Source organism: Strongylocentrotus purpuratus, unplaced genomic scaffold (assembly GCF_000002235.5).
Source record: "Strongylocentrotus purpuratus isolate Spur 01 unplaced genomic scaffold, Spur_5.0 spur5_scaffold_8, whole genome shotgun sequence".
Lineage (NCBI taxonomy): Eukaryota > Metazoa > Echinodermata > Echinoidea > Camarodonta > Strongylocentrotidae > Strongylocentrotus > Strongylocentrotus purpuratus.
The window spans coordinates 4,495,364-4,509,837 of NW_022145614.1; the positions used below are offsets into that span (position 1 = coordinate 4,495,364).

Sequence of the window (14,474 nt, forward strand, 5' to 3'; positions counted from 1 at the left end):
CAAAAAGAAGGAATTAACAATATTTATGATACTATAAAAACTATCTATTGTCTTTGCTTTCCAGAAAGAACACCGAAATGTTCTTTATGTGAACAAGTATCCAGAGTATATTCTATTATTGTTCCCAAACAGAAACCATCAACAGATTACTGCACATTAAGCTCACAATCGTGGAAGGTTGTGTATACGAAGGAAATTTTTTGGAGCAAATTTATTGTTGATCTTGTTGATCTATTGGTTAAAGTCAACCTCCAAAGTGCTATTTACTTGAAATTTATAGTGCTATTCCTTATCTAAGGAGCAAACATGTTCACTGCTGTTGATTAACATGTTGTTGTATATCAGCTTTCGTATTTATCACACTTGTCCTACTTTCATATTTGTTTACTCCCTCCAGTTTTAACCGTCTTGACCTGCCGCCTTACAAGAGCTACGAACAGCTAACAGAGAAGCTGACCTTTGCCATCGAAGAAACGGAAGGATTCGGTCAAGAGTGAGATGACCGTCTAACTCCTCCCAGCAAGACTGTCATGTCCATCCTTGGAATTCTAATTCAGCCAAATTATATTGACCACTGGAATCAGAAATTTCTTTGAAGCTACACTATCTGACTAATATGAACTTGAAATGTGACAAGCTTTCATACAGACAGGTTATTGTGATTCAAAATCTTTGTGGCCAATGAGAATGGGATATAGCTTTATGAGACAGCTAGCTCGTCATCAATGATATTATCACGATCGTCATGGAGATAATGAACAATTTCATCATACTGATCAGCTTTTGTCATCCCTAAACAGCATCTATCCTTAGCCTGGATTATAGCTACATCATTGTGTCAGGATTCATCACAACCTTCCCTCAATGCAGTGTGATATTTATTCAAATTATCAATATACAGAGCAAATGATTCTTGTGAAGCTTTAATTAATCTGCTTTTGCGTCGTAAGGGTCTCGGCAGATCAAAAGGTCCTACATGGAGCAGCGTTTGAAAAGTGATTCTAGTAGCTTTAGAACTGATGACATGATTATACTCATGCCATACATAACAGATGTTAGAACTACCCAGTGGTATTTTTCATTTGAGACTTCACTCATTAATTGGTTCTATAATGGATCATTGCATAATCTATAGATGAAAAAAAAAAGCAATCTACCTTGTATTTAGAAGAAAAAATATTGGCTCAGCAGCTCTAAGTTGAAAAATTTATATTTTCTTCAGCTTAAAGGAAAAACATGTAATGGTACTTGTTCTGGAACAAAAGCAGACATGATTATGAAAGAACAGTTTGTTTCTCTAACATTGCTTGAAGTGAGATTTCATTCATCTAGTTATTTACCACAGGTAAATATGCCTTCAATACAATACAAATCCAGTACATTTTGAGTTCAAACAAAAGATTTAAGATGTTTTGGTACTGGTTATGAAAAGATACCTCTACACTCCTAGTAGTTTTAAGGAAATGACATCAAGTCTTTGATTGATCCTTGCATAATGCATGCAGATCTAATAAAGAAGGAAATTAGCTTTGATATCGCTGCCCAGAGCCAGAAGGACGTTGGCTGATCCTTAATGCAGAATGAACACCCTTCTGGCTCTCAGCAGAAGATAGATCCAGGAATCAGGCATGGACCACGTGCAGTATACCCCAAGCACAGCTCTGCAATCACTGCCATACAATGAATACACACCCTCAAAAGTACAAGGAAATGCCTGGCTTTGACAATGATATTGGGACATCAATGCGTGACGTAGACCTTGCATGGTGTCGATGACTGACGTGTGTGTCTGTTACGCTTCAGGATAACCTATGCTGACCTTAACTGGAACAAAGTGTGAAGATGCTGTTTTTTAAATTTATACTTGATTGTTTTTATGGAAGACGATTACTGTTCTGCATGATGTGATAAAGACTTGTAGAGAGGGAGATGATGGATATGACATATCTGCCAGCCGGATGCAATATCGCTAAAGATACAAGAGTAGCAAATTATTTTTATATTCCTTCTAGAGAAACTCTGTATATTTAGTAGGTGGCTGGCAGAAATAGTCAGTATCAATGAAGGTGCTGATGGGAAGGAAGCAAGCAAAGCATAGCTTTATCATAACCATTAATCGTTGAGTGTGTAAAAGACATATCCTGTTCAGATGGAGATCCACTATATTAAGAGTCGAACAGAGATGAGAAACCATGTGTAGATGTTCCTGAAGGATGGTCACATCAGAGATCAGGATTTTCTTCATTTTAGAGGCAGTACCGGTAATTTATATAAAACATGAGAGTCCGTGATTACAAAACTCATGTTTCCCTTTCAAATGTATAGGAAGTTGGTCGACTCTGTGATCTATATCAACTAGGAAGTCAACAGGGGAACAATCTAGTTCTTCATTTTATTTATCATGAATTAAACGATGGAAGGAATATTGTTCCGATACTATCTGTGCAATTCTTTGTGAAGGCACACAGAACAAAGAAAAAAATAATCATATATTTCAAAGAATAACAAAGTTTTCAGTTGTATGCGTTGATTTAGTATAGATGTCGGGTAACTAATGAGAATGAAGCATTATGTTTAATAATCTGATGAACCATTGTGAAGCATACATCACATAGGACTATAGCCTACCTGTGAGTCTCGTAGATTTATGGTGTCCTACAACTACAAATGCATAATGCAATGTAGCAGATCTTTGCAACAAACTTTCACCATAGGTATATAGCCAGTGCTGAAGAAATGAACAATCCTGGGACAAAGTCCTAGAAGGTGGAATTGAAGACTACCGGTATGAAATGAATCTGCAGAGCCAAAAATGCATTCAATAAGATACTTTACATATTAAAGGAATAATGCCCTTTTGGCTTTCAGCATATGGTGGTCATATATTCACTGTTCTCTCTTCAATGATTGTATACCTGTTCCAGCAGTTAGGTTGTGGTGCCAATATTTGGACAAGAAAAGATTTATCTTCGATCTTTCTTTTTCTTGTCAAAATAAATGTTCTATGGAAATATTTTATTTAACATTGTTACAGTTATACAAAATTCTGCTACCTTATCGTATATTTTACGACTTTCTTATGGGTGAGAATGTGTCACATAAACTTTCATGCTTGTCCAAGACTGATTAATTATTATAGGGCAGTCCTGTTGTAATAGGGAAAGTGGCAAACAGGAAGAAGTCATTTTTGTACTTTTCGGTGTACACCTGTATGTACTTTTTATTTCTAGGCTTAACATTGGTGTTCATTTAAAAAGGAGTGTATTGTAACTTACATATTGTCACTAAACATCCTGATACTGGTACTTTAATGAAGAATAATAGATGAAGTTTCATTTTTTTCTCGATCTGTTAAATTAATATTACATCTCCACTGTGAGGAAAAGTTTTCATTTACAGTATTTTTGATGAATTCCCCAAATTAATCTTTTATTTTTCATTTTAGATTTACGGTATGCTTTAACTAAACCAGTACCCATGTCTAACATTATCATCTACAATAAAATAAGTAATATTTTTAATGTGCCATTCTGGTTTGTTAATTTGAATTTATGCATTTTGTATATATTTATAAATAGACAGATTTATTCAATCTCAGACATATCATTATGTTTTTATTCATTTCTTGTAAAAGTGTGCATTCACCCCGTCATGTTCGTCTAAACCCAATGTTCCAATCGTCCTTGGAATAGGAAACTTCTGGCCAAAATTGTCAAAATGGATAATTATCTTGTCGTTTACACTGTAACATTCAAATTGATTTGGAATTGTCTCATATTTAGTTGTCGTGAGGTAACCTTCTCCTCGGGTAATGTCAATTTGCCTTTTTAAATGGGCTGATAGGATTTATTCTAAAGTTCTACATAGAAATAAACACCACTTGACAAGGACAGACTTGGTCAATTTTGATTTCAGTTCTTGGCTCACTCATCTATAGATTAAGAGTTGGCTGGAACATCTGGTTTAGACGAAACTGCTTTGTATATTTTTAAAAACCAGTCATTGTTTTATTATCCCCTCAAGGTTGAATGATGCCTTGTAAAGTAAGGAAAATAAAACATTTTCTGGCATTTTCCAACAAAATTTATATTACTTTTGCATATGCATGATGATTTTCAAAGTCAAATCTTCACTGATTTGGGCCAATGTTGATTTTTCTTGTTTTTTTTCTTGCTCTATCATTCTAATTGAAATATTTCTTTTGTCTGTGATTTCTGCTGCATGTAATAGTGCATACTTCTAATTCGGCTTTCTAATTTGTGCAATTAACAACACACTGTAGTGGTAGTACTTACTTGTCAATGGCTTATATTACTTTGTATAGTTTGTGTTTGGGGCAAAGGTATAGCAAGTGTGATTTACTTTGTCTTTTCTCTTATGTGGAAATTTTATCTAATTATTGCTACCAAACAAACATATGTGCCCTTATATGCTTCTCACATATACAATACACATGATTTGAATCATGTTGCGAGAGAGGCAGGTAACATTGATATGCGATTGTCATATTTGGTACAAATTTTTCTTGTCTGTTGGAAACCCTTGATTCCAATCAGTTTTTTGAGCAGATGTTTACTTATTTACCATGTCACCTTGTGTGTGGTATGCAATATGCATGTTTTACCAGTGCTGTAAGATAAATGTACTGCCATGACACAGCATAGACATACATGTTCTCACTCTTCCCACAAAGGGGTTGTGCATGGTATGAGTAGTACCCACAGCACAAGAAGTAGTAGCAGTGAGAATGTACCCTTTGTCATAGGAGATTCAAGCCCAATGTGATCGACATGGTTCTTTGTGGTAACATGTTGCCCTCTCAATTCATAGAATGATGTAAATTTTAATTTAATTATCTACCGGTATATATATAATTTATATGATTTTCATGTACATTTAACTCCCATTTGTGTTTTGTAAGATACCATAACAACGCTTGAGGTATATATTGGATCTGTCTTCAGTCATTCAAATGTTAAATCCTTTTTTTAATGAATTAAACAAGAGTAATTTGATCCCAATTTGCAAACCACAGCATAGAATAGTGGGTCTACATGAGATAATTTCTTTATTATGCTTGTCAACCTGTCAGGCAAGCACTGCAAGCTGTATGAGTCTTCACAACAGACCTTTTTGTGTTGACAATTTTCAGCGCCATTCATCAGAAGGGGCATTCAATTGTAAATCTTTCATACCTATATTCACCTGTGATTGTAAGTTTAGTACCCATTATCACTTTGCAAAGTGTTGTGTAATACTAAAATGTTGTCTTTTGTCATCTAGAAGTATGAATATGACATCTTATAGTGTTATGTAATCATCAGTGTGTTCCCTTGCTCTGTTCGCTTAGCTCCTGAATCATATTTGCTCAAAGGGGTACAATGTATGCTTTAGTCCAAATAAAAGTAAGTGCCTTTTATTCTCTTGATAATCAGGAGAATATAATCTTTCTCTGTCAACTCTCAAAGAGGGGATAACTGCATAGATACCTTTCTATATCCTAATGTATCTGTTTTAGGCAGTTTTTCATTTCTCAATAGTGTACTAAAAAAGAAATTCCTGGGTCCTGTTGCCTAAAACTTATCATTGATGGTAAATTTGCTTTCAATGGCAACTACCATGGTAACAGGGCTCAACAGCCAATCAAAATCAAGGTTTCCATGGTAGTTACCATTGATGGCAAAGTTACCATCAATGGTAAGTTTTGTGCAACGGGGCCCAGTACTTTTGACAATGTATAACTTGCAATTTCTGTTTCCTGCAGTTTACATCAGTAATGCCCATGTTGTACAAATGTAAAGAGCAAGAAGACATTAACTCCACGGCTTGCAAATTGAGTCAATGCCCTTCTTGCTCCAAGCAGATGATGTCATATATACCAGGCAGTCTCTTTTTTACACACATCCATCAAACATAGAAAATCGCTCATTTCTTGTACAGATTGAATCTTCTCTTAACCACATCTGAGAGATATCAACCTTTATAATATGATTTTTTTTAAAGATTGACTCTGTTTCTACATTATATATGTTGTCCTTTAGGTTTCAAAGACCTGCTTCTAGACAAAGACATTTTCTAAAATATCAACGATGTGACATGCCCAAAATGAAACTGGCATCGAGTGTGAATAAGTAGTAGATTCCATTTCAGGTTCTGTGTTTGTGAAAAATAAATACATTTATTTAGCATACTAGTACTTTTTTGAAGAAAACAAATAGTCTGAATTTGAATATTTTGTATGTTGTCTAGAACTTGGCATGTTCTTCGAGAGACAAAATTTGAAATGATGAAATGAACAATAATATATTTTATAAAATGTTGCTCATCTTGAGGTCATGCATGTATTAATATTTCTATTTCTTTCTGCCCCTTCATCTTATGTAGATATAAATTCTGCTCAATTTGACCATCCGGTCATAGATAGCTTCTCAAAGTGATGTATTTAACTCCTTTTTGATGTGACCTTTGCAATGGGTTTGATGGTTAATGGCGAACCTCCAAAGAATCATTCAAATTTCTTATGATATCTGTATTCAATCTTAGGCTCTATATTCTTCATGATATTGTACCAAACACTAATGTTTCATTGTATAAATGTCTTTTTAAAATTCTGTTTGCACTCTGTCTTTGCTTTGTGTGAATTATGTGTTCTGTGGCAGAGATATTGGAGAAAAAATAAACACATGAATATAACATAGTCTTGAGAATTGTATCATAGAACTTGTAATAAAGCACTTGTAAATCAGTAAATAATACAAAAAAGCATATTATGGATTGGTATGATTTATGTACATTAATAAACAGATGAAATGTATGACATGGATCAACAAATGCCAGTTTCTTGTTTCATTATTCATTGTTGCGCTTGACTTGCTTATCATTAATGTATTTATTGATTGATCTTGTATTTTTATTTTTTTAATAACAGATCAATGCATCACTTTGAAAATAAAGTTCAATACAAAAAAGTTATTGGACATTTCTACATCTGTAATATCATGGAATACACTATAGTTGGTACATACACAAAAGGGTTACCATGTTCCATAAGAGATTTTAAATACCTACATCTGTAATATCATGGACTACACTATAATTGGTAGGCCTACATACACAAAAGGGTTACCATGTTCATAAGAGATTTTAAATACCTGCAGGTCTGTGTATTCTTATTTGTTGGCCCGATAGGCTTTCTATTTCTGTTGGGCTGTTTTTTATGGCATAATTATTGAAGACTCCTCGCCAGCCGGACATATCGCAATATCTACGCCCGAAATCGACAACAACGTCCCCACCCAGAAACAGCCGCCGCGAAGACACTGATCACAATAGCGATGACTCGAGTACACTCTCTTCAGGTGAAAGTACCCAGGAAGAGCGGATAGTTACTCCACAAAAAACCACAACACCAAAGAAAATGCAAAAGAGGAAATCAGAAAGAAAGAAAGGGAACACAAGAAAGTGAGTAGACTGAAATTTGGATCAACAGACAAGTATTACGGAAATGAAAATCTCTAGCTGGTGAACGAAAACAAATTATGTCCTTTTTATCCCTCAATGTAAGGGGGATCAGGAATAAACTGAAACGAAACAAAATCTTTTCATGGATACATAAGCAAAAAATAGACGTAATAATGTTACAAGAAACTTTTTTGACTCTCGGATTAGAAGCAATTATTAAGTTAGAATTAGATTACCACTGTTTCTTTAATCATGGCACAAATCACTCAAAAGGTGTGGCTATTTTTGTACGTAAATATTATTCTGAACAGATTGAACATTTTGTACACCTTGATGGTCGAGCACTTGCGATAAGATTGAAAGTTGGTGAAAACTCTTATTTTATTTTAAATGTTTACGCACCGACAAAATACAATGAAAAAGAAAGATTTTATAACAACTTATTAAAATGGTTAAAAAAGGTGAAACAAGTAAACGATTCATTAGTGTTAGGTGGAGATTGGAATTGTGTTCAAAATGCCCAGCTGGATACTCGGGGTATGTGTTATGCTTATAAAGAGATTCAGGGGTTTAAGAAATTGCTTAAACACTTTCATATGATTGATGTGTGGAGGAAAATGTTTCCTTTCAAAAAACAATACACTTGGCGACAATTGTCATTAAATATATTTTCTCGACTTGACTATTGGCTATTAACAGATTCAATGTGGTGTTGTGTGCAGACGACTGAAATTAAGCCTGCTCCAAAATGCGATCATTGTGCAATTACTCTAAAATTGGCAACTAATAGTCCCCGAAAGGGGTGTGGTTTATGGAAAATGAATAATTCATTGTTAAAAGATGATGACTATACAGTAAACATAAAACATTTGATTAGAAAATTTAAAATGGAAAACGCTTATATGAACCCGCAAATGAAATGGGACATGTGCAAAATAAAGATTAAAGAATACACAATCAGGTATTCGAAAGAAAAGAACGAAGCTTTTAACAAATTACAAACTGAATTTATGTCAATGAGCTGTAAGACTGATGAAAATCCGTCTAAAGAAAATAAGGAAGAACTAGAACGAACAAAAATTAAATTAGACCAATGGTTAACATATAAATGTAAAGGAGCTTTTGTCAGGTCCAGACAAAAGTGGATAGAACATGGTGAAAAATCAACGAAATATTTTTTTCAATGCGAAAAAAGAAACGGAAAAAGAAAAGAAATAAATTGTATTAAAAAGAATGGAAGGGTTGTTACAAACCAGGAAACTATTCTTAGTGAAATTGTTGAATATTATAAATGTTTGTACTCTAAAACAATCAATGGAGTTAAATCGTCTGATATTGATAATTATTTAGCTTCAACTATGCTTCCTGTATTAACGGAAGAAGAAGCAATGTCGTGTGAAGGAATACTTACCGAGGAAGAATGTCGAAATGCTATATTTTCTATGAAAAACAACAAGTCACCAGGTAGTGACGGTTTATCTGCTGAATTTTTAAAATGTTTTTGGGAGGATGTTAAATCCCTTGTAATAAATAGTATAAATGAAGGTTTTAATCAAAAACAGTTGTCCGAAACTCAAAAGTTAGCTATACTAACTTTGCTGTACAAGAAAGGGGATAAACAATGCCTAGATAATTGGAGACCTATATCATTGCTTAACACAGATTATAAGATTGTAGCAAAGGTGTTATGTAAAAGATTTAAAAATGTCATAGATAAATTGATTTCTTTTGATCAATCAGGTTATTTAAAACAGCGTTCCGCTATGCAAAATCTACGTTTAGTTAAAGATATAATTGAATACTAAGAATCAAATAATTACTCAGGTATCCTTCTTTTTCTTGATTTTAGAAAAGCTTTTGATACGGTTACTCATGAGTTCTTATTTCAACTATTATATAAGTTAAAGTTCAAAGAATCCTTTATTACATGGATCAAAGTCATTTATGCAAATGCTGTAGGGAGTGTCATAAATAATGGTTGGGTCTCGCAAAAATTTGAAATAAAAAGGGGCATTAGGCAGGGCTGTCCGCTTTCTGCTCTATTATTTATTCTAGTTGTTGAAATTATGGCATTAAAAATAAAGCAAAATAATAATATAGATGGTATCACAGTCGTAACTACTGACACTGGTATTTCAAAAGAATTTAAGATATCCCAACTGGCAGATGACACTGTTCTCTTTTTAAACAACATTCAATCTGCCAACATATCTCTCGAAGAAGTAAAACATTTCGGACACTTCGCTGGGCCGAGCTTAAATGTGATGAAAACAAATGCTGTTACTATACAACAGCAACAAGCATTTATCGAAGGTATTAAATGGAACGATGAACCTGTCAAGTATTTGGGAATGTATCTAACAAGGGATAAAAAGGAGTCTGATCGATTGAACTGGTTTGTGAAACTAGAAAAAGTAAAATCAATCTTGACTTTTTGGAAAATGAGAAACTTAACTTACTATGGTAAAGTTGTAATTCTTAAATCACTTGTAATCTCACAATTTGTGTATGTTGCTTCGGTATTACCTATCCCTCAGAAACTAGCTAGTTGTTGATTTGAATAAACTGATGTATAATTTTCTATGGAATTCAAAAAGAGAAAAAGTCAAGAGAACAGTCTTAATTAATGATATTGAAAAGGGAGGATTGGGCATGGTCGACTTAAACTCTAAATTTCAATCGCTACATTTATCATGGTTTAACAATTTCTTTGAAAATAATTATGATATACCGTGGAAGTTTATGTTTAGATACTGGATTGAAAAAATATGTCCGTTGTTAATAATTTTGAAAACAAATTGTTCCAGTAAAGACATGTTAAAGTTATGCTTAAAACAAAAAATACCTAATTTTTATGTTAACTGTCTCGTAACTTGGAGCGAACTTAAATATATTCAATTTCCACAAGTTATGAATGTTGAAAATCAAGTATTGTGGTACAATAGTAATATTACACATGAGAGCAAACCTCTCTTTTTTAAAGAATGGTTTAGAAAAGGCATTATAACAATGAATGACATTGTAGAAAATGGACGTTTTCGGCCAAGAGAACATATTTGTAGAGTGCTTGGCTCAAATTCTTTGCTAGTTGATTTTATGTATACGAAGCTTAAAAATGCGATCCCAAAAATGTGGATCGAAAGAATTCAAGATGTTAATTACGCACATGACGATAAAACAAATTCACAATTCGAAGGCGACTTATACGAAATAAGAACACTTGATTTTATAAGACTATCTTCAATGAAATCTAGCCATTTCTATAGCCTATTGTGTGACTTTAAGAAAAGAGAACCAGCTGTATTAACATTTTGGGAAGGTAAACTGAACCTTGTCATTGATTTTGATTGGAGAGATACATTAAAATTTAAGTTTAAGACATTGAAAAACAATAAAATAAAACAACTCAACTTTAAGACATTTCATAGGATTTTACCCTTTAGATACAATCTGTGCAAATGGAAAATTGTAAATGAAAACCTTTGCATTTTTTGTAAAACAGCAGAATCTTTCGTTCATGTTCTTTTAGAGTGCCCGAGCGTAAAGCTTTTCTGGAAACGTATTGTGGAATTGATTGAATTGAACTTTAAAGAAAAAATTATATTAAACGAAGAATTATTAATTGCTGGTTTTGATTTCAAACATGCAAATGGAGCAGATATAAATACAATCGTTGCATATGCTCAATACGCAATCTATTTGATGTATATGTTAAATTATTTTCAAGGTAAACCATACAACAGCTTTTTCATATGGCATGTTTTTCAATACGAGTTACTCTTGGATAACATCTCGGATGTTGTTTCAGGGGCTCTCGGGACATAGTATTTTTTTTGGAGAGTTTTTTGAGAGCTTTTGAAATAGCATCTGGGAACTAAGGAAAATCTTCGGGGATATTTTATATCACTGAAGATTTTCTCTTAATAGTTTAAGAAAATACTTAAAGTGAATGTAAAATTTTGTTATGATGTAATGATTTGTGTGTTGGTTATTTTTGTAAATGAATAAAGTACCTCTGACAAGAGGAAAAAAAAAAAAAAAAAATCATAGAACTTGTAATAAAGCACTTGTAAATCAGTAAATAATACAAAAAAGCATATTATGGATTGGTATGATTTATGTACATTAATAAACAGATGAAATGTATGACATGGATCAACAAATGCCAGTTTCTTGTTTCATTATTCATTGTTGCGCTTGACTTGCTTATCATTAATGTATTTATTGATTGATCTTGTATTTTTATTTTTTTAATAACAGATCAATGCATCACTTTGAAAATAAAGTTCAATACAAAAAAGTTATTGGACATTTCTACATCTGTAATATCATGGAATACACTATAGTTGGTACATACACAAAAGGGTTACCATGTTCCATAAGAGATTTTAAATACCTACATCTGTAATATCATGGACTACACTATAATTGGTAGGCCTACATACACAAAAGGGTTACCATGTTCATAAGAGATTTTAAATACCTGCAGGTCTGTGTATTCTTATTTGTTGGCCCGATAGGCTTTCTATTTCTGTTGGGCTGTTTTTTATGGCATAATTATTGAAATACTTGACCTCGAAACACATTGGCGTGTTATGTGTACATCTCATACATCTTCAGGAGAACACCCAATTTTTCAACAGACCATTTCTTCAAATTGCTTTCAAATTTATACATGTTTAACTAGTGATGAGCTTATACATGCAAAGGTTCAAGTTTTATTTCCACATGTGGTTCATAAAAAAAACAAGTATACATACATGTTCAGACATATAAAAAAATACACGATTAACAAACAATAATATTAAGAGAAACACATAGCGAACAAAATCTAAAGTCCATAAACAAAGAACTAAATAAGTCATGTAGATATAAAAAAAACATGTGGGGGACCAACAAAGGCCAGGGGCTTGTCGAGGCTAATCCCCAGAACAATAGATATTTTGGATATTTATATATACAAAAAAAAAATGAAAAAAAACAACCCAAAACCCCCAAACAATAGCGACGTACAGTACATGATAAAACAAAATTAAGTTGGCAAATTAAACAGGCAAACAAAAAAATTAAATTGTACCACTAGTTATTTATGAATTGTTTTTATGTAAAATATACAGTTTAAATTTACGTTTAAAATTAGAAAGTGTCTGACTGTTCTTAATCTCTACTGGTATTGAATTCCAGGATTTTACACCAGTGTAAGAAATTGTTGTTTGAGAGAAACTATATTTATATAACGGCAATCTTAAGTGATTTTAATTTCTGGTACTGTGGCTATGAATTGTACAATTTGAAGTGAAATAATTATTAAAACTATCTGGTAAAATGTTCTTAAAATAGGAGTACATAAAAATTGCAACTTGCAAACTACACATTTGATCCACCTTTAAAATAATCAACTGTTGAAATAAAGGGGTTGTGTGGGCAAGAAGTTGTGAATTGCAAATAACTCGTATTGCACGCTTCTGGAGTACTCCAATTCTATTTCTAAGATACATTGCACTGTTCCCCCATACAATATTGCAATATGATAAATAAGGTAAAATCATTGTGTAATACAGGGTTAAAAGAATCCCCATTGGAACAACAGTTTTTAATCTATTCATTACCCCTACGGCTTGAGAAATTTTTGAACAAATGTCATCAATATGTTATTTCCATTTTATTTTATCATCAATTGTAACTCTTAAATTTTTGTTTGTTTAACTTGTTGTATTAAGCAATCTCCAATAAATATTTGTATTAAGTCTTCATTAATGAACTTATTCTTAGGTTTGAATATCATGTAACAAGTTTTATCAATATTTACAGCCAATCGATTAGCAGAGAACCACTTAGTAACATTTTTCATTTCTACGTTCAATACATTATTAACTTATGCTACATCATTACCTGAAATAAAGAGACTTGTGTCATCGGCAAAGATAATTGAGTATAATACATCACTAATAAATTGAAGATCATTTATAAACAATAGAAATAATAGGGGCCCCCGAAACGGATCCCTGGGGCACACCAACAGATATATTACATAAATCAGATTTGTGGTTGTCTATAAATGTATATTGTTTACGATCACTGAGATAACTCCGAAACCATTTTAGGGGTGTACCTCTTATACCATAGCGTTCCATTTTGTTTGAAAGTATTTCGTGATTAATGCTGTCGACTGCTTTCGATAAATCTAAAAATATACCAATAAGAAATTTGTTTTCCTCGAATACTTGAGATATTTTGTTAGTTAATTCTACAAGAGCCATATATGTCGAATAACCTTTTCTGAATCCAAACTGTCTTTGGTATAAAATCTGATTTTGATCAATATATGAAATTAGTCTCTTATAAACAAGTTTTTCGAAAGTCTTGGAAAAAATTAATAAAAGCGATATTGATCTATAATTAGATTATTGGGCTCGATCCCCCTTTGTAAAAACTGGGATAACTTTAGCAATCTTAAGTCTATGAGGAAACACTCCTTGATCCAGAGAGAGATTAAAAATATTGCACAATGGTTGTAAAACAAAACAGATAGATTTTTTAAAAACTTTTGTATTAATGTCGTCGTCACCTGGACTTGCATTATCCTTATTTTTTTTTACAATATCTAAAATTTCTGCAAATGTTATGGATTCACAAAACATTGATTGAGCGTAATTTACATTATTAAAAAAACTGTTAAAATCTACATTCAAACTAAGTTATCAGCAATTTTAATGCCAACAGTACCAAAATATTCATTGAAACCATTAACAATTACATTTTTATCATAAGTTAATTCACCATTATAAAATATAGTTTTACATTGTTTGTTGCCATTAGATTTCTTCAAAACATCATTTATAGCTTTCCAGGTCTTATGGATATTTCCTCTACAATTATCAAATTTATTATTATAATAATTATCACGTTTACATTTTCGTATTTCATCGTTTACAACATTTCTATAACATTTAAATTTAGCTTCCCTATGAGGAGTAGGATTAGTTATAAACCTATATATGATACAATTTATT

General features: G+C 32.5%; 1 protein-coding gene and 2 long non-coding RNA genes across 3 annotated transcripts in view; 1 reads left to right on the top strand and 2 right to left on the bottom strand.

The window, feature by feature from the left end:
* The window catches only part of LOC752270 (E3 ubiquitin-protein ligase Su(dx)), a 41,872-nt gene extending 35,041 nt beyond the window's left edge, over positions 1-6,831 (top strand). The window contains exon 21 of the mRNA XM_030975522.1: positions 398-6,831. Coding sequence (XP_030831382.1) covers positions 398-497 — 100 coding nt within the window. The 3' untranslated portion in view covers positions 498-6,831. The remainder of the gene's footprint in view (positions 1-397) is intronic.
* LOC115920219 lies at positions 6,768-7,226 on the bottom strand. Its single transcript, XR_004062265.1, has 2 exons — positions 7,152-7,226; positions 6,768-7,064 (listed from the first exon to the last, which is right to left on the bottom strand). It is a non-coding gene; the product is annotated as an uncharacterized LOC115920219 (long non-coding RNA).
* A 4,332-nt stretch (positions 7,227-11,558) lies between these two features.
* LOC115920220 lies at positions 11,559-14,447 on the bottom strand. Its single transcript, XR_004062266.1, has 2 exons — positions 11,945-14,447; positions 11,559-11,857 (listed from the first exon to the last, which is right to left on the bottom strand). It is a non-coding gene; the product is annotated as an uncharacterized LOC115920220 (long non-coding RNA).
* Between the last annotated feature and the right edge of the window lie 27 nt (positions 14,448-14,474).